This window comes from Orcinus orca, chromosome 20 (genome assembly GCF_937001465.1).
Source record: "Orcinus orca chromosome 20, mOrcOrc1.1, whole genome shotgun sequence".
NCBI lineage: Eukaryota > Metazoa > Chordata > Mammalia > Artiodactyla > Delphinidae > Orcinus > Orcinus orca.
This window is the reverse complement of record NC_064578.1, coordinates 18,508,877-18,528,342: the sequence shown is the minus strand read 5'-3', so window position 1 is coordinate 18,528,342 and position 19,466 is coordinate 18,508,877. Positions and strand designations below refer to the sequence as shown.

At 45.9% G+C, this 19,466-nt stretch overlaps 2 protein-coding genes across 4 annotated transcripts in view; one reads left to right on the top strand and one right to left on the bottom strand.

The window, feature by feature from the left end:
* Positions 1-1,755: 1,755 nt before the first annotated feature.
* On the bottom strand, positions 1,756-3,624 carry DDX28 (DEAD-box helicase 28). Its single transcript, XM_004286934.3, has one exon. The coding sequence runs from the start codon at positions 3,602-3,604 to the stop codon at positions 2,009-2,011; it is 1,596 nt and encodes a 531-aa protein (XP_004286982.2). The 5' UTR covers positions 3,605-3,624; the 3' UTR covers positions 1,756-2,008.
* A 37-nt stretch (positions 3,625-3,661) lies between these two features.
* Positions 3,662-19,466, top strand: part of DUS2 (dihydrouridine synthase 2) — a 41,174-nt gene continuing 25,369 nt past the window's right edge. Inside the window, exons 1-4 of one of the 3 annotated variants that reach the window (XM_033434209.2) lie at positions 3,662-3,752; positions 5,561-5,637; positions 8,937-9,004; positions 10,558-10,685. In XM_033434209.2, the coding sequence (XP_033290100.1) occupies positions 8,992-9,004; positions 10,558-10,685 (141 nt within the window). In that variant the 5' untranslated portion in view covers positions 3,662-3,752; positions 5,561-5,637; positions 8,937-8,991. The remainder of the gene's footprint in view (positions 3,753-5,560; positions 5,638-8,936; positions 9,005-10,557; positions 10,686-19,466) is intronic. The other 2 variants (XM_012534278.3, XM_033434214.2) reach the window with 2 other exon arrangements.

Genomic DNA, 19,466 nt, shown 5'->3' with positions numbered 1-19,466 from the left:
CCCCTCTCCCCTAGAAGTAAAAATCATTAGAATCCTTTCTCTCTCCACCATGAAAGGATGAGATAAAAGCTCAGCAGCAGCCCCCGTGAAAAACATGGTCAACAGTGTGAAGAGGTGTTACTAAGATGATTTGGTCCGACTCAGAGAAGGAAAGAGACAACTCCGCCCTTAGCCTGATCAGGCCCACAGGAAGGAACCACATTTGGGGCAGCCTTTGATAGTGTGGCAATGAGAGAGAACCTTCTTTAGGAGGGGACTCCCTGTTGCCGACCTTGAAAAAGCAAAGATGGGACATTCGTTTAATGGGGCTGTTGCAGAGGCGATGTGCCCAGGAGGTAGAGGCTGCTTGGACTACCATTTTAGAGGTTGGGCCACCCTGGTGGAGAACCACAGCACCTTCTATTCCTAAACAGCTTGAATCAGCGGGTGCACGTTAGGACAGACGAAGTCAGGCCTCATTGGAGCAGACTGCCTTTGGGAGTGGTAGGATGTAAAATGTGGAGGGGAATGCTCTGGAGGAGCTTTGTCATGGCAGGTGGGCCAGCACGATTCTCCAAGGCTCCAGAGATTACTTGGCTGGGAGCATCCCTCTGATGTGGTGGGGGGACTCCTACCTTAACAGGACCTGGCTGGGCATCTGGGGGAGGCAGAATAAATGGTTTATTAACTTACGAGAGCGAGAGACTCACCTGGGGGGTTCCACAAAAGCACTTAAAAAGACTTGTACCTAGATTCTTGAGCCAACCCTCAGAAAACTTACCTAGATCTGGAGTAGGGCTCAGGAAGCTGCACTTTTAATAAGCTTCCTGGGCAGTCCCACCACAGTGGTCCATGGATAGAGTGACCAAATTACTGTGTATTCTCGGTTGCTCTTGGGAGTCAAAGTGGGCAATATTAAAAACTGCAGCAGGCATACATATAAACAGGGAATATTCAAGGCAAACAGAGGTGTATAGTTATTCTATGCATGAGTCAGATTTGAGAAAAGCTAGCCTGGTGGTTAAAGAACACAACCCTTAGGACAGACAGACCAGATTCTGTCCTACTTACTTGTGTGATTTTGACCAAGTTCTTTTATCCTTCTGTTTCTTCATATAGAAAAGAGCTGTGGCTGTACATTTAGCACAATATTCTCTTTTGGCAAAAGTTGCTCTGGGTCCATTTGTGTTCTCTGCAACTTAATCCTTTCCAGTGTGCAAGCATTTTTAAGTTGTTTGGTGAAGTATTACATTTGACTTTTAACTGTTCATTACTTTGGGCAAAGCTTATGTAGTGCTGCAGAGACTAGAACCTATGCAGAGATAGCGAGAGGATGTTATAAGCTTATTCTGCCGGTTTATAAAAAAGTTTAACCTTTTCTCCTCTTCCTCCACCTGCCACCAAGAGATAGAAAGAAGGCAGAGCCTGGAAATGCACACCAAGCAATACTTCTGTGTCAGTTTTCCTTTTATTCCTCTGCCAGTACTTCCCAGAGAGATTTCACCAAAAGTGCCTAAGCTTGCCATGGCCATTGTTGTGAAGAAAGTTTCTCTCTATTGCTAGTCGCATCCCCTTTTCCTTCTCCTGGGGGCTTAATGGATATTTGGGGGCAGGAAATAAAATTTAAACTAAAACATCAATTGAAAGAGCCTTCATCCTAAGTGTGGTAGTTTGGAGTGTGAATCTTCTCAGAGTCTAGTGAATTCTACTCCAGTGGAAACTGTTATTAAGGGACACCCATAGAAACACTGCTTACTGTAAGAAATCATGACACAATACAGAGCCAAGGTCGACTTTATTCTTCATGTGAAAGACTACAGAGAGCCATGCTCAGTAGTTCACCCTCCAGTGTTGGCCAGCAGCTTACCTTTTGAAGGCAGAAAGCAGCCCGGGCCTTCAGAAGGTGACTAGGCAGCCCAGAGCACCCTACTGACAAGTGTGCTCAGCCATCCAGCACAGAGGGAAAGGTCCCTGTTATGGCATCATATATAAGCCTGTTGCAATAAGGTTTGCTGGTGCAAAGGCTGTCTCACTGAGGACCTAGTCCTGGAAGCCTTCTCCTCCGGCGAGCTGCCAGCTCAATCTTCTGAACCAGGCTCACGTCCCACGGATGGGTCACAAAGCTGACGACAGTGCCTGGCACTTCGCTCCCCACCCGGCCCACCCTCCCTGCTCTGTGGATGTAGTCTTGTAGGGTGAGAGGGAAATCATAATTGATGACTAGCTCCACCTGGGTGCTGTCCAGGCCCCGAGAGGCGATGTCTGTGCAGAGAAGTATGTCTCGGGAGCCCTTCTGGAAGGACTGGAAGATGCCTGCTCTCATTGAGGCTGGCATCTGTCCCTGCAGTCTTAAGTGTTGGATTTTGTGGTCATCCAGAATATACCCCAGCCAGTTCACAGTGCTGGAGCAATTACAGAACACCAGAACACTTCCTGCGGGGCCAGTCCTATATGCTCTGTCACGCTGCTTGAGGATCGGCACCAACCCAGTCACCTTCTCTGTTCCCTTCAGTCTCATGAATGTCTGTCTGACATGAGGCATGATGCAGTGGAGCTTGTCACTGGTAACAGTGGTTAGAGAGTCTAAGCTGGTAACTTTACTCAGCAGCTGGCCTACGCCTTCGGGAAATGTGGCCCCCACCAGCACTAACTGAGCTTTGGGATTGAAGGGGTCTTTTAAGTCAGCTGGGTCTTCTGCTATATGGCTCCCCTCCAAGATGTAATCCACCAGTTCCAGGAAGCTTTCATCCAACAGCGTGTCTGCCTCATCCAACACCAAGAAGGAGAGCTGCTCCAGGCTGATCAGTTGAGTTTTCAGGGCCTTCCACAGAGCCCCCGGAGTGGCCACTAGTATATCTGCTGGAGGATGTTTGGACAGTTGCAGCCTGATCCTACTCATGCCATGGCCTCCCCCTAACTCCCGCACCTGGAGGCCCAAGGAGCTGCCCAAGGGCTGGGCCACGGCCCGCACCTGTTCGGCTAATTCTCGAGAAGGCACAAGAACCAGGCCTCGAGGCGCAGGGATACGACAAGGGTCCAGGCTTGGCTGGCCCAAGAGCCGTTGAAGGAGAGGTAGTAAGTATCCTAGAGTTTTGCCACTGCCGGTTTCTGCGGCGCAGAGGATGTGGCGGCCGCGGAGGAGTGGGGGAATGGTACTCGACTGCACGGTTGTGGGCCGAACAACTTCGGGAGCAGCCTCTTGTAGTGCGCTCAGAACGCGGCGCTCCAGACCCAGATCGGTGAAGCTGCCCTTGAGCGAGAGGTTCCGCAGCGCTGGAGCCTCATGTTGCGCGCGCTCGATGGAGAAATGGTCCCCGTGGGCGCGCCGATTCCTCCAGCCGCGCGAAGCGAGTGGCGCGGGCTCCCAAGGGCCCAGCGTGAGGCGAGCCGGCTGGTTCAACTCCGGTCGCCGCGCTGAGATCAGCAGCGACCCAGGTCGCACCAGCACCGGCCGCGGGGGGCTCCGCTGCCCGCTCTGCCGCTCTTCCTGCCGCCGCTGTAGAGCTCGAGGAATGCGCACCACGGGCAGGGGCTCGTTGGGACCGCGGACCGTCAGGTCCCGGCGAGGCGCCAGAAGCAACCGAGCCACGAGCGACAACAGCCCCGGCTGCCGCGCTAGAGCCATACTCCCCTCGGTGCGGGAGAGGCGCACGATAGTGACGTCACGGGCGCGCCAAGGCCTCGCGGACGGTGGCTGGCGCGGCTCAGTAGGGCCCGCGGAATTGGCGAACTGTGTGGAAGGAGCGGAGTCTGTAGAGCTCAGCAGCGGCGAGGTCTGTAGGTCCGAACAGGGGATGGTGACTCCAGGCCCCGGCCAACCTTGGGGAAGGGTGCGCGATGGAGGCAGGACCGGGGTCCGGCGATACGCGGCAATGGGGCCCTGGCATTACGAACCAGGAGGGCGGAGGGCTTGTGGCGATCCGATGTCCGATCCCTGCAACGCTCATTTGTCGCCCTCACAGCCCCTGTCATGGCTTGGCCAGTTCGGGTCTCCCCCTGTAACTTTACAAGTATTTATTGAGAGTCTGAGTGAATGGTCAGGCCTGGGGGCCGAGACCAGGAGTCCGGAGTCGTAGATCCAGGCTCACCCTTCCCTTAGAGCTCCCCAGAGAGCTGAGGGCCCCGAGGGCAAGCTGATGGCCTTCAGCGTATCTTCTCTTCAGTCCAGAGAACTCATCGCTTGGTACTTTTCCCCTCTCTTTTCAGCTGAGGGTCATTCTCCCCTCCCTTGTCACCCTTTCCAGCTTCTCATCCTGAACCCACTGCTTTCTTGGCTCGTTCACCTCCACCGGCTTTCCAGTCAGATACCTCAGTTCCGTAAATAGCAGCGAGGAGGGTCCTGCTACAGATTTGTGGCTTGTCTCACAAAACCACGGTCAGGCAGAATATTTTACTTGAATTCAGTTGTTCAGGTTGCCCAAAAGCCTTACACTACTGGTACTTCTTGAACGGATCCCGAAAATGGGTGTCAGATCATTTCTGTAATTTCCAGTGCCTGGGGTAGGAGATAAGGTAAATGTGGATTAACCACCTGGGAGGTTCTTAACATCTGGAGAAAGAGTTTTACTTTCATTAGATACCGTTATAGAGATAAATACTATTAAATTTCAAATAGCATTTTGATACACGATAGACTTTCTGGAGAGTTACCTGTTAAACCAGCAGAGGAGAGAGTTTTGAGTACTCATGGGTGAACAGAGTCATTGGATAGAGCAGTGGCTCTTGCGTGAGGGTGATTTTGCCCTCACCCTTCCCCCAGGACATTTGACAATGGCTGGAGACATTTTTCTTTGTCACATCCGGGGGGTCGGGTGGGGTGCTGCAGGCCTCTAGTGGGTAGAGGCCAGGATGCTACTACATATCGTACAAGGCATAGGACAGCCCTCCCCACCACCCCAATTATCTGGCTCCAAATGTCAATAGTGTGCTATGGAGAAACCTTGGATAGAGGCTGAGGACTGAAGAGAGGCTGAGTTTGTCACATGTACTCTCACTTCAGGTGGTCAGTCACATTTGCCAGACTCTTGTGTGGCCCTGCCCCTTTCCCAGAATCTGTAGCAGGCACACTGATGCCGTGGTTGTCATGTCCTTGGGATGAGAAAACCTTGGGGGCTCCTGAAAGTTATAAACACAGGAAGGAGTGATTTAGGAGGGTGACGTGGGAGAAGAGGACTTTAGGAAGAACAAAATTGTCCTCATGTGTTTGGGAAATGTGCCAGATGGAAAAGAGATGAGGTGTGCCATGGGGTGTACCATTCCAGAAGGCAGACTGGGACTGATGCTTGACAGGGAGTCAGATTCTGAATTTGATATAGACTGCTGTAGCAACTAGAAATGTCTAGATCTGTCTAGAGAGTGCTGGGTTTTCTGTCACTGCAAAGTTCATGTATAGGCTGATGACCACTGATTGGTGATATGATAGAGGGGAGTTGATATAAAGGATGCTCTAAGATATTGTGACTCTACACTACTTTTACGATTCTTTCCCAGAACTCGGAGTTCCTCATTCGTTAGCTGAAGAGCTCCTTGGATGTCTGCTCTGACATGTTTCATCTGTTTACATGTGCCACTCATTTTTCAGGTACAAAACAAAGAATCGCTTTGCACAAAGCCAGAAGGGATATACCGAAAGAATTATCAGAAAAGAATAATACATAGGTATGTATTTGCATTGACTTTCTCCAAATATTTGAGACAGGGTAGCTGGTTAGTGGCTGCTTTCTCATGCTTGAGCCCTTACAATGTGATCACCTCAGAATGTCATAGGGATTGGAGCCTGTCTGAGCCTGTCTGTCTCTGCCCATGGCCCCTAGTTTCTTCTTGTCATTGCTTTAGTTACCGTGTAAGGCCCTCCTCTTTTCCTCCTGCTCACAGCAGACATTGAGTAACCTCTAGTTGTTACTGAGATGCATATTTCACAGTATAGTACTTTAGAAATGAGAAAGGTTTACTTATTGTGGAAACAAATGTAGGCTCCTGGGAGTGTTAGTGTCACTCGGTAATGTTTTTCCCAGGGCTGCCATGGTAACTGACGTTGCCTGCTTACTCCCTAAGGTTTGAGAAGAATTCTTCCTTGGATCTCAGGTGATAGTGGTACATTCCTTCATTCATTTATTCATTTAGTAAATATTTTCTGAGCACCATGTATGTGCCAGGTACTTTTCATATGGACAGTGAACAAAACAGACAAGATTCCTGCCCTAGTGAACTGTATATTCTGATTTAATTGGCTTGGGGTGAGGCCTGGCCATTGGTAGTTTTTAAAATCTCTCCAGATGATTCTAATGTACAGCTAGGTTTGAGAATCACAGTTATAAATGAAGCACTTTGGGAATTGCAAAGGCATTGCAGAAATAAAAAGTGGCTATTGGTATTCCTTCACTATTCCTGCATTTTCCTGCCTGCATCAGGACTGTTGTACAAGTGCTGATCATTTTCTTTGCAGCCCTTTTCGCTGTTTGCCTAGACCCTTTATCCCTCTTTCTAACCTAACACCCTACCTCCTTCTTGTCTTTCAACCTCCAGTCCATCATCTGTTTGGGATTTATCCTAAACTTGGTGGGAAGGCATTGCAGGGTATAAACAGAGAAGTGGTGTTAGCAGAGATGCCTTTTTCAGACACCATACTGGCTATTCTAAGAGAATGGATAGGAGGGGGCAGGAGTAGATTTGGGGAGACTCATTAGGAGACTGGCTTTGTGCACAGTGGTGGCCTTGCAGATGGAGTAAAGCAGGCAGGTTAGAGTCATATTTGGAAGGTTAGTGATGGCTTGGAGGTGAATAGGAGATAGTGATGAATTGGATGTGGGGAATGTGGGTTAAGGATGTGTAATTGGGTAAATGGAGGTGCTACTAACTGAAATGGGAAAAATTTTCTCCCCACATATTGACCTGATAAACACCTTCTCACCCTTTAGACCTTGAATCAGAGATTCTTTCTTGTTTTCTTTTATTATATTTTATTTTATTTCATTTTTATTTGGGCTGTGACACCAGCTTGCAGGATCTTAGTTCCCCAACCAGGGATTGAACCCAGGCCCCCTGAACTGGAGGCACAGGGTCCTAACCACTGGACCACCGGGGAATTCCCAGCAGAGATTTTTTCTTTCTTTTCTTTCTTTTTTTAATATAAGTTTTAATTAATTGATTAATTAATTAATTTTTGGTTGCGTTGTGTCTTCGTTGCCGCGTGTGGGCTTTCTGTAGTTGCGGCGAGCAGGGGCTACTCTTCGTTGCGGTGCACGGGCTTCTCACTGCAGTGGCTTCTCTTGTTGCGGAGCATGGGCTCTATGCGTGTGGGCTTCAGTAGTTGTGGCGCATGGGCTCAGTAGTGGTGGCTCGCGGGCTTAGTTGCTCTGCGGCATGTGGGAATCTTCCCGGACCAGGGAGCAAACCCGTGTCTCCTGCATTGGCAGGCGGATTGTTTGTTTTTTTAAAACATCTTTATTGGAGTATAATTGCTTTACAATGGTGTGTTAGTTTCTGCTGTATAACAAAGTGAATCAGCTATATGCATGCGTATATCCCCATATCCCCTCCCTCTTGCGTCTCCCTCCCACCCTCCTGATCCTACCCCTCTAGGTGGTCACAAGGCACTGAGCTGATCTCCCTGTGCTATGCAGCTTCTTCCCACTTGCTAGCTATTTTACATTTGGTAGTATATATATGTCAATGCTACTCTCTTACTTCGTCCCAGCTTACCCTTCCCCCTCCCCGTGTCCTCAAGTCCATTCTCTGTGTCTGCGTCTTTATTCCTGTCCTGCCCCTAGGTTCATTAGAACCATTTTTTTTTTTTAGATTCCATATATATGTGTTAGCATACGGTATTTGTTTTTCTCTTTCTGACTTACTTCACTCTGTATGACAGGCTCTAGGTCTATCCACCTCGCTACAAATAACTCAGTTTCGTTTCTTTTTATGGCTGAGTAATATTCCATTGTATATATGTGCCACATCTTCTTTATCTATTCGTCTGTCGATGGACACTTAGGTTGCTTCCATGTCCTGGCTATTGTAAATAGTGCTGGCAGGCAGATTCTGAACCACTGCGCCACCAGGGAAGTCCCCAGAGATTATTTCTTAAGGGAGGCCCTCCTCAACCCCCATGAGTCTCTTTCCTGCTGACATAGACTCCCACAGCCTTATGTAACTGCTCCTTCATAGCACCATACACAGTTTTAATTTCACACATATTTGTAAGTTCCCTTTCTATAACATATTTATAAGTATCCCTTTCATCATTTTATCTCTAGTGCCTACCAGTGCTTGACATATCTTAGGGGCTCAGTAAGTGTCTGTTGAATAAATAATTGGAGACAGAGGACAAGGCTTAGGAGGGAAGATCAAGGCTTTGTTTTCTACATGTTGAGTAGAAGATGCCCTTAAGACATCCCAGTGGGGATGTGTTTTGAGCAGTTGGTGTGAGGTTGGGATGCCTTTGGAGATGATCATGGCCACTATTTTAAACCATGGGAGTGAATAAATTTGTGAGGGAGGGTGTGTGAAATTAGAAGGGAAGAGGGCCCACGACTAAGGAGCAACCTCAACCTGTGAGGGGAGGAGGTGAAACCAGCAAAAGAGACTGAAGAGCAGGGGTAGAGAGAAAAACTGGGAGAGTGTGTGGTCGACGAACCCAGGGAGGAGAGAGATCAAGGAAGAGGGGAGACTCAACCGTGCCATGTGCTGCTAGCAAAACAAGATTGAGGACAGGTCAGTGTCTCGTAGATTGAGCAACTTCGAGGTAATTGGTGACTTTAATCAGAGCAGTTTTGGGAGAGTGGCAGAGGGGGAGGCCAGGCCAGAGTAGGCTGAGGAGTAAAAAGTTAGTTAGCAAGCTTTGTGGTTTTTAGAGGGGACCATGTTTGCTTAGAATAAATAAATTAACAGTTATCTCTGGGACATGGGATTTTGATTTTCTTCGATTTACTCCTGTTGCTCTACCTTTAAAATATTTTTAGAATGTGACCACTTCTCACCACCTCCCCTGCTATCTCTCTGTCCTGAGCCACCATCATGTCTGACATTGGTGAGTGAAGAGCCTTCTAACTGATCCACCTGTGTCTACCGTGGCCCCCACAGTCTGTTTTTCATACAGCAGTCACCGTGATAATGGAGAATGTGATCAGTCATGCCACTCCTTTCCTTAAAACCCTTCACTGGCTCCTATCGTGAAGAGCTAACAAAGCCCACAGAGCGTCCTACAAGGCCATTCGGGGTCTGACCACTGTGTCCTATCTGCTTACTGCTCTCCATCCATTGTGTATCTGACTTCCATTACTCTCTTCTCCTTTCTGTGCTGCAACCACAGTGGCCTCCTTCCTGTTCTTCTAACACACCAGACAAGCTCCTGCCCCAGGGTCTTTGCACTGGCCCTTTCTTCTCCTGTGCACTCTTCCACTAGATACCAACTTGGCTAACTCAAATCTCTGCTCAGATGTCATCTTCTCATTGAAGCTTATCTGGGCTTCTCTATTTAAAATTTTAACCTTTGGGGATGAGGTGGGGGGGAAATGGGTGAAGGTGGTCAGAGGATACAAACTTCCAGTTACAAGACAAATACATTCTGGGATGTAATGTACAGCATGGCAACTATGGTTAACAATACTGTATTGTTTCTTTTTAAATTTTATTTATTTATTTATTTGTTTATTTTTGGCTGTGTTGGGTCTTCGTTGCTGCACGTGGGCTTTCTCTAGTTGCGGTGAGCGGGGGCTCCTCTTCGTTGAGGTGCACAGGCTTCTCATTGTGGTGGCTTCTCTTGTTGCGGAGCACCAGCTCTAGGTGCGCGGGTTTCAGTAGTTGCGGCACGTGTGCTCAATAGTTGTGGCTGGCGGGCTCTAGAGCGCAGGCTCAGTAGCTGTGGCGCACGGGCTTAGTTGCTCCGCGGCATGTGGGATCTTCCCAGACTAGGGATCAAACCCGTGTTCCCTGCACTGGCAGGCAGATTCTTAACCACTGTGCCACCGCGGAAGTAATACAGTAATACAGTAATACTGTATTGTATTGTATCCTGAAAGTTACAAAGAGAGTAGATCTTAAAGGTTCTCATGATGAGAAAAAAATTATGTGAGGTGATAGATATTCTCTAAACTTATTGTGGTAATCATTTGGTGATATATACATATGTGAAATCTTTATGTTATACAGCTTAAACTAATACAATATCATATGTTAATTTTATCTCAATGAAACTGGAAAAAAATTTTAACCCATGTGCAGTTTTCAATCTCCTTTCTCCCTGCTTTTTTTTACTCTATAGCACTATCAATTTTCTATCATACTATGTAATTTATTTATTATGCTTATTGTTTTTGCCTTTTTCCCCACTGGAATGAAAGCTCTACCAGAGTAGGAATCTTTGTCTGTTTTCTTCTCTAATGTATCCCCAAAGACTAGGACAGTGACTGGTACAGAGTAGACACTTAATAAATATTTGTTGGATGCATAAATGAGCATGCATTATTTTTACGATAAAAGAAAAGGAAAACCAAATACTATGTGTTGGAAAGAAGAAGGAAAACCTTCTCTGGATAACAGAAGAGATTTTCTCCATTTGAATTTCTGACTCTCTTTCTTCAGGAATGATTGTGAACAGCCTCTCTCTGTGCTACCACAACAAACTCATCTTAGCCCCTATGGTTCGGGTAGGGACTCTCCCAATGCGGCTGCTGGCCCTGGACTATGGAGCGGACATTGTGTACTGTGAGGTAAGGGGCTCCTGATCTTCCCGGAGAGCTCTTCCACAGGTGCAGCCTCCCCATCTGTGGGTGGGAGCGGTCAGGAGTCAGAGGAGGCAGAATGGACTCTCCCTTCACAGGTGCTCACTGAAGGCAGCAGAACACAAACACGCAGGAGTCCTGTGAGCCCTGCTGAGGACCAGGAGCCTGGGCAGCACGGAGGCATTGTGGGACACCTGGGCCAGGTGGCTAGATGAGCATCGTGTCAGGTCACTGCTGTGGCCCCCATAGGAGTTAATACACATTCAGTACATGAATGAGTGAACTCAAGATCAGGAAGAGGAGGAAAAGGACCAGATTCAGGCCAGGGAAGCTGGATGGGGTTGCTTTTGGGAACCATAGGATTTTCTGGTGGCAGTAGCTAGTGGACCAGCTACTGGCCGGCTGCTGTGGAGAATATTAAGACTTGAGACCCAGGTTTAGAAAGCATCTTCTAGGAAAAATAGAGTTACAGGAGTAGCTGTTATTGGGTAGGGACTGGGAGCAGTGGTTCTCAGTTGGGCATGCATCAGAATTATCTGGGCAGCTTCCCCCGCAATCCCCAATCCTGATATGTCCCTCTAGTTGGTATGAGAGGTTAGAGAAACTACCCCAGTGCTTCTGATATTTCCATCTTTAAGAGCCACCGGCGGTGGGGTGAGGACTGTGGCTATAAAAGGGAAACACAGGGAATCCTTGTGGTGGTAGAACTATTCTGTGTCAACATCCTGGTTGCGATATTGTACTACGGTTTTGCAAGATGTTACCATGAGGAGAAATTGGGCAATGGGTACATAGAATCTCACATTCTTACAATTGCATGTGAACCTCCAATTATCTCAAAATAAAAAGTTTAATTGAAAAGAAAGCCACTGGTGTAGGGTCTTCCCTGGTAGTCCAGTGGTTAAGACTTTGCATTCCCAATGCAGGGGGCCCGGGTTCGATCCCTGGTCGGTGAACTAGATCCCACATGCATGCCGCAACTAAGAGTTCGCATGCTGAACTAAGAAGCCTGCATGCCACAACTAAGAGCCCGCATGCCGCAGCTAAACATACCGCATGCTGCAACTAAACACACCGAAATGAAGATCCCGCATGCCGCAAATGAGACCTGGTGCAGCCAAAATAAATAAATAAATATTAAAGGAAAAAAAGTTTAATTGAAAAGAAAGACACTGGTGTAGGGACTTCCCTGGTGGTCCAGTGGGTAAGACTCCGCACTCCCAATGCAGGGGGCCTGGGTTTGATCCCTGGTCAGGGAACTAGATCCCGCAGGCATGCCACAACTAAGAGTCTGCATGCCACAACTAAGAAGCCTGCATGCTGCAACGAAGATCGCGTGTGCCGCAGCTAAGACCCAGTGCATCAAAATAAATAAATAAAATAATAAATAAATTTTAAAAAAGAAAATTACCTGATTAGGGGACAGCTGTGGCACATAGATGTGAACACTTGAGGGGTTAATGGATTGAGGAGTAAGCAGCAAAATGAGGAAGTAGAAATAAGTCTGCTGACTACCCCCCAGAAATTCAAGAGGTGAAGGGAGGAAGTGTATAGCTGGAGGTGAGGGAAGATGGGTGAATGGAGTTGTTTGTTGGTAACTTGCTTGTTTGTAGCGTAGGAAGAAGGGCTTAACAATGAGGGGAGGCCTGAAGATTTGGGGCATTAGGGGGATTTGTAGGGCCAGGTCTTGGAGGGGACAGGATTCTTGACGAGGTGGTAGGACCTGCCTTCCATTGAGATAGGGCAAGGAGGAGAGGGTGAAGATGATGAAAGGGAGGGAAACTGAGGGGTTTTGCCTGAGAGACTTGTTTTACAAGATGTAGGAAGTCAGTCTTCTGTTGGAAATGAGGGTGGCAAGTGTGGGCTAGGGACCTGAGGAAAGGAAGTGAAGGTGTTTTGGTCCTATTCCCATGGGGAGTGGGCACTGGGAGATGTGCCTGGCAGGCAGGTGTGCACAGTGATACTGGTTTGCAGCTTTATAGGAAGGAGAGCTTGAGAAGCCTGGCAGGGGGATGCCCATGGCAGGGATTGGCATGCCAGTATCTACAGCAGGGCAGGGGCAGAGGCATCTAGGGTGCTGACAAGGTGAAATGGGAAGGAGGGAGTGTGTGTTGTCCAAAGGTGGGAGTCAGAAAGGGATTTTCCAGAGTTTAGGGTCACAGAGACCCAAGACCTGACTTTTAAGTGGTTTGTCGAAGTAGAGGTGAGGAGGTCCCAAACATGTGAAATGGGCTGTTAGTGTACATCCATAAATCTTCCAGGCTGCCAGAACGTGCCTACGGCAGGGAGGAGCCTGTTCCCAGGGGCCAGTCCCAGAGGAATGTGGTAGTGTGCTGAGTATATTCATCTGGTCACTCAACCCTTGAGCCTGCACTCTGGCCCCAGGGTGGTCAGCCATGGGTTAGGTATAGCCTTTCCTGGCCAGCACTCTCCTTGGCCTCCAGAAAAAGCCTCTTGGATTTGGAAGGGGATTGGGAGGAGGAACTATGATGAATCAGGGACTCAGATTCTGAGGTCTTGGGAACCAAAAAGATGAAATCCCAGAGAACAGCTGTTACCTTTCATTACTTGTGATTCTCCTCTACCCCAGGACAGAGGGTGCATGATAGCTCTTCATCCACTTAGTCCATGTTTACCAATAGGGTCCTGTGGGATGACTCAGACTCAAGGATGAAGCCCCCTGCTTCTTCCCTGCTGCCCCAACTCCATCTCTGTCCAGCTGTAGCCCCCGCATGGTTGCTTCAAGGCCCGGGATGTATAGTGTCCCTCTTCTCCCTACCCGTGCTTCGCATACTGTCTCCATCAATTATTTGCTTACTCTGATGACCCTTCATGTCCCTACTCTCCCTAATCTTGTGCTGCCACGAAAAGTAAGAGTGGGTCCATTGAGTGCTAACCCTTTATTTTCAGATTCATTTATGTCTCTGCGGTGGCCATCCTGCTGGTTTCTTCTCTTAGACCAAGTGGTGGTAAAGCCTTCAGGCCTTTAAAGCATCAGCTCACCTGGGCTCAAACTTATTCTGGGGTAAGATTCTGAGGGTTGCTAAAATTGAGGAAAAGGCAGTAGTGCCTACATTGACATATTCAGCCTCCTTGGCCTTCACTTTTGCTATGCGAGCAGCATTTTTCTGGGACCCCAGAGGGTGGAGTTGTATTCACCTGGAGATACTGTGGAGTGAAACACCAGGATGGAAGTGAGTGAGTGTATGACAGCACGGTGTCTGCTCTAGACAGCCACTATATGTTTATAGCCCTGGGGGAATCAGTCTGTGATGAGGTCACGGAAGCTGGGTAGTGAGAAACAGAGCTGACCCGCAGATTCCGGATGCTTCATCAGCTGCTTTGTTGAGAATTCTTAGGGTTGTTTTCAAGCACTTGGGAAGTCATGGTCCCAGGATTTATGCGGTGACTTCAGAATGTGACTCTCCTAATTGGTCAAAGCTTGGTTTTCCTCATGATTGTGACTAATCCATTCTTCCAGGGCTCTTCTTGAGTTTGGAGCAGAGTAAATACTGATTAAAACCCTTTGTATGTTTGATGAGCACTTGCTCTGGGAGGGTCAGCATAGCTTATGAACAAATTAAGGGACCTCTGCCAGAAGAGACCTAGGCCCTTTATCCAGACCTAGCTGCTGTGGAGCAGAGGCCGGTGGGCAGGCCAGCTGGCCCCTGCCTGTGGTGAGTAGGTCTCTGGGAACTGGGCCCTGAGTACTGGGAAAGGCACAGCATGGCGCCTGGTGCCCCCTGGTGGATCCAGAGTTGCTCTGCAGGCCAGCTGTGTAGATGAACTTACTGTGTTCCCCTGAGGTGACCCATCTGTGGGTTAGATCGTCAAACCACACCATCCACCTCTCAGGACCTCGTGTAGGACCTAGGGCATACCAGGCATACAGGTACCTCCTTAAAACGCCTGCAGAACCCTCAGCAGTTGGAGGTGAAGAAAGGATGAACCAGCTCAGCAAAGGTTAAGGGAGCAGTCTGATTCCCCACCAAGGTCTGCCCTATTGACGGAGTTTTCTAGGGGTTCATCAGATGTCACTTAACTATTCCTTTTTTTAAAAAATTTATTTATTTTATTTGTTTTATTTTTGGCTGCGTTGGGTCTTCATTGCTGCGTGCGGGCTTTCTCTAGTTGTGGAGAGTGGGGGCTACTCTTCGTTGCGGTGCATGGGCTTCTCATTGCGGTGGCTTCTCTTGTTGCGGAGCACAGGCTCTAGGCGCGCGGGCTTCAGTATTTGTGGCTCGTGGGTTCTGGAGCGCAGGCTTAGTAGTTGTGGCTCACGGGCTTAGTTGCTTCGTGGCATGTGGGATCTTCCTGGACCAGGGCTCGAACCCGTGTCCCCTGCACTGGCAGGTGGATTCTTAACCACTGCGCCACCAAGGAAGCCCCCTATTCCTTTTTATAAGAACAATGGATGGACAGACCATGGATTGTCATACTGAGTGAAGTAAATCAGACAGAGAAAGACAAATATCATATGATATCACTTATATGTGGAATCTAAAAAAATGGTACAAATGGACTTATTTACAAAACAGAAATAGAGTCACAGATGTAAAAACAAATTTATAGTTACCTGGGGGAAAGAGAGGGGGATAAATTGGGAGATTGGGATTGACATATACACACTACTATTTATAAAATAGGTAACTAATAAGAACCTACTGTATAGCACAGGGAACTCTACTCATTACTCTGTAATGACCTATATGTGAAAAGAATCTAAAAAATAGTGGATATATGTATATGTATAACTGATTCACTTTGCTGTACAGCAGAAACTAACACAACATTGTAAATCAACTACACTATTTTAAATCAAATAAAAATTAAATAAAAACAAAAAACCAAAAACAACAGGACTCCAGTGGCCCAGACGTGAGAGGACACCTACCTTTTAATAGGCAGGATGAAGGGAGAAGGCAATATTCTTAAGAGACTATGATTACCAAAATGGGCACTTAAATTTTTTTGTGTGGCAAAAAACACATAACAAATTTTACCATATTAACCGTTTTTAAGTGTACAGTTCAGTAGTTGTGAAACAGATCTCTAGAACTTTTTCATCTTGCAAAACTGAAACTCTATGCCCATTAAACAACAACTCCCCTCCCCACAGCCCCTGGTAACCACCGTTCTACTTTCTGTTTCTATGAATTTGAATACTTTAGCTACCTTATGTAAGTGGAAATATGCAATATTTGTCTTTTTGTGACTGGCTTATTTCACTTAGCATAATATCCTCAAGGTTCATCCATGTTGTACTATGTAACAGGATTTCTTTCCATTTTTAGGCTGAATAATAACATATTATGTAATATGTATACTACCTTTTGCTTATCCATTCATCTGTCAATGGACATTTGGGTTGCTTCTATCTCTTGGCTATTTTGAATAGTGTTGTGAATGTAGGTGTGCAGATACTCCTTTGAAATCCAGCTTTCAATTCTTTGGGATATATGTATATATATACCCAGAAGTAGGATACTTTCATTTTTTGAGGAACTTCCATACTGTTTTCCCTGTCTTTTGCGCCATTTTACAATCCCACCAGCAGTCCACAATTTCTAAAATCTTTGCCAACACTTGCTATTTTCTCTTTTTTTTTGATAGTACCCATGCTAATGGGTATGAAGTGATAGCTCATTGTGGTTTTGATTTGCATTTCTCTGAAGATTAGTGTTGTTGAGCATGTTTTTATATGCTCCTTGGCCATCAGTATATCTTTTTTTTTTAACATCTTTATTGGAGTATAATTGCTTTACAATGGTGTGTTAGTTTCTGCTGTATAACAAAGTGAATCAGCTATATGTATACATATATCCCCATATCTCCTCCCTCTTGTGTCTCCCTCCCACCCTCCCTATCCCACCCCTCTAGGTGGTCACAAAGCACCGAGCTGATCTCCCTGTGCTATGCAGCTGCTTCCCACTAGCTAGCTATTTTACATTTGGTAGTGTATATATATGTCAATGCCACTCTCTCACTTCTTCCCAGCTTACCCTTCCCCCTCCCTGTGTCCTCAAGTCCATTCTCTACGCCTGCATCTTTATTCCTGTCCTGCCCCTAGGGTCATCAGACCATTTTTTTTTTAGATTCCATATATATGTTTTAGCCATGGTATTTGTTTTTCTCTCTGACTTCACTCTGTATGACAGACTCTAGGTCCATCCACCTCACTATAGATAACTCAATTTCGTTTCTTTTTATGCTATGCCTATTTTTAAATTGAGTTATTTGTCTTTTTATTCTAAGAGTTGTAAGAGTTCTTTATATATTCTGGATACTAGACCTTTATCAGATATATGATTTGCAAATATTTTCTCCCATTCTGTGGATCGTCTTTTCCACTTTATTTTTTTAAAAAGACTTTAATTTTATTTTTTAAAATTTTAAGTATAGTTGATTCACTTTGGTTTTTTTTTGTGTGTGTGGCTGCATTGGTTCTTCATTGCAGTGTGCGGGCCTCCCACTGTGGCAGCTTTTCTTGTTGTGGAGCATGGGCTCTAGGTGCACGGGCCTCAGCAGTTGTGGTGCGCGGGCTCAGCAGTTCTGTGGCATGTGGGATCTCCCCGGACCAGGGATAGAACCCATGTCCCCTTTGTTGGCAGGTGGATTCTCAACCACTGCACCACCAGGGAAGTCCCTGATTCAATTTATTGATAGTATCCTTTGATGCAAAATTTTTTTGCATCAATGCAAAAATTTTTAATTTTAATGAAGTCCAATTTACCTTATTTTTTCCTTTGTTGTTTGTGCTTTTGGTATCATCTCTAAGAAATTATTGCTTAATCTAAGGCCACAAAGATTTATACTTAGGTTTTCTTCTATGAATTTTATGGTTTTGGCTCTTACACTTAGGTCTTGGATGCATTTTGAGTTAATTTTTTTTTTAGTTAATTTTTGTGTACATTATGAGGTAGGGATCAAAATTCATTTTCTTGCATGTAGATATCCAGTTGTCCCAGCACCTGTTAAAAAGACAGTTCTTTCCCCAATAAACTGTCTTGATACTCTTGTCAAAAATCAGTTGGTCATAGATGTTTTGGTTTGTATCTGGCCTCTCAAAGCTATTCCATTGGTCTATGTGTCTATCCTTATGCCAGTACCATACATCTTGATTATTATAGTTTGCTAGTGGGTTTTGAGATTAGGAAGTGTGAATCCTCCAACTTTATTCTTCTATTTCAAGATTGTTTTGTCTGTTCTAGTTTCCATAGGAATTTTAGGATCATCTTGTCAATTTCTGCAAAAATGGCAGCTAGGATTCTGATGGGGTTTGTGTTGAATCTACAGATCAGTTTGGGGAATATTGCTATCTTAACAATATTAAATCTTCCAGTCATTGAACATGATATATCTTTTTTTTAAAATAATATTTATTTATTTATGTAGTTGACTGTGCCGGGTCTTAGTGCAGCACAGGGCATCTTTGTTGCGGCATCTGGGATCTTTAATTGTGGCATGCAGGATCTAGTTGCCTGACTAGGGATCGAACCCGGGCCCCCTGCAATGGGAGCGTGGAGTCTTAACCACTGGACCACCAGGGAAGTCCGGATATCTTTTCATTTATTTAAATCTCCTTTAATTTCTTTAAACAATATTTTATAGTTTTTAGTGAATCACCTCCTTGGTTTCTGGCTGTCATTGTTTCTCATGAAAAATCAGTTGTTAGTCTTATTGAGAATCCCTTGTACATGGTAAGTCACTTCTCTCTTGCTGCTTTCAAGATTATCTCTTTGTCTTTGATTTTCAGCTGTTTGATTGTGATGTGTCTAGGTGTGGATCTCTTTTAAGTTTATTCTACTTGGAGTTTGTTGAGCTTCTTGGATGTGTAGATTAATGTTTTTCATCAAATTTGGGAAATTTTCTGCCATTATTTCTTCAAATATTTATTCTATCCCTTCTCTCCTTTTGCAACTCCCATTATTCATTTTGGCAGTGATTTTTTTTTTTTTTGAGTGGGCAGTCACACAGTTTGTCAATCTGAGTTTATTTGTGTTTCTGAAAACAGAGATATACCAAAGATTCTTTAACCAAACTGGAGGTTAAAAGACTATGAAGACAGGTCAGAGATGGGGATGGAAAGGTAGAATGGAGAAACACTGGTGATAAGCAAGATCAGCTCAGATAGAGAAAGCAAACCAAGTGGAATGGAGGAGATGAAGGCAGCAGGATGTAATAGGAACATAACATGTGACAGACAAGGAAGAATAAGCCCGTATATAATAAGGCAGTTTAAAATTAAATGCTGTTCAAACATTGGGTAGCCATATGAATAAAAAGTGACTTAGAAAGGGCCTTAATTTTCAGATAACTTAAAAAGCAAATTAGTTTTAAAAGGAAGAGAAAAACCAATCAAAATTATATGCTTTTTCTTAAATAAATTTATTTATTTATTTATTTATTTTTGGCTGCATTGGGTCTTCGTTGCTGCACACGGGCTTTTCTCTAGTTGTGGCGAGCGGGGGCCACTCTTCATTGTGGTGCGTGGGGTTATTGCTGTGGCTTCTCTTGTTGCGAAGCATGGGCTCTAGGCACGTGGGCTGCAGTAGTTGTGGCACATGGCTCAGTAGTTGTGGTTCATGGGCTCTAGAGCACAGGCTTAGTAGTTGTGGCACACAGGCTTAGTTGCTCCGCGGCATGTGGGATCTTCCCGGACCAGGGCTCAAACCCATGTCTCCTGCATTGGCAGGTGGATTCGTAACCACTGTGCCACCAGGGGAACCCTATAATTATATTCTTAACTGTGATGGAGATAGATTTGGG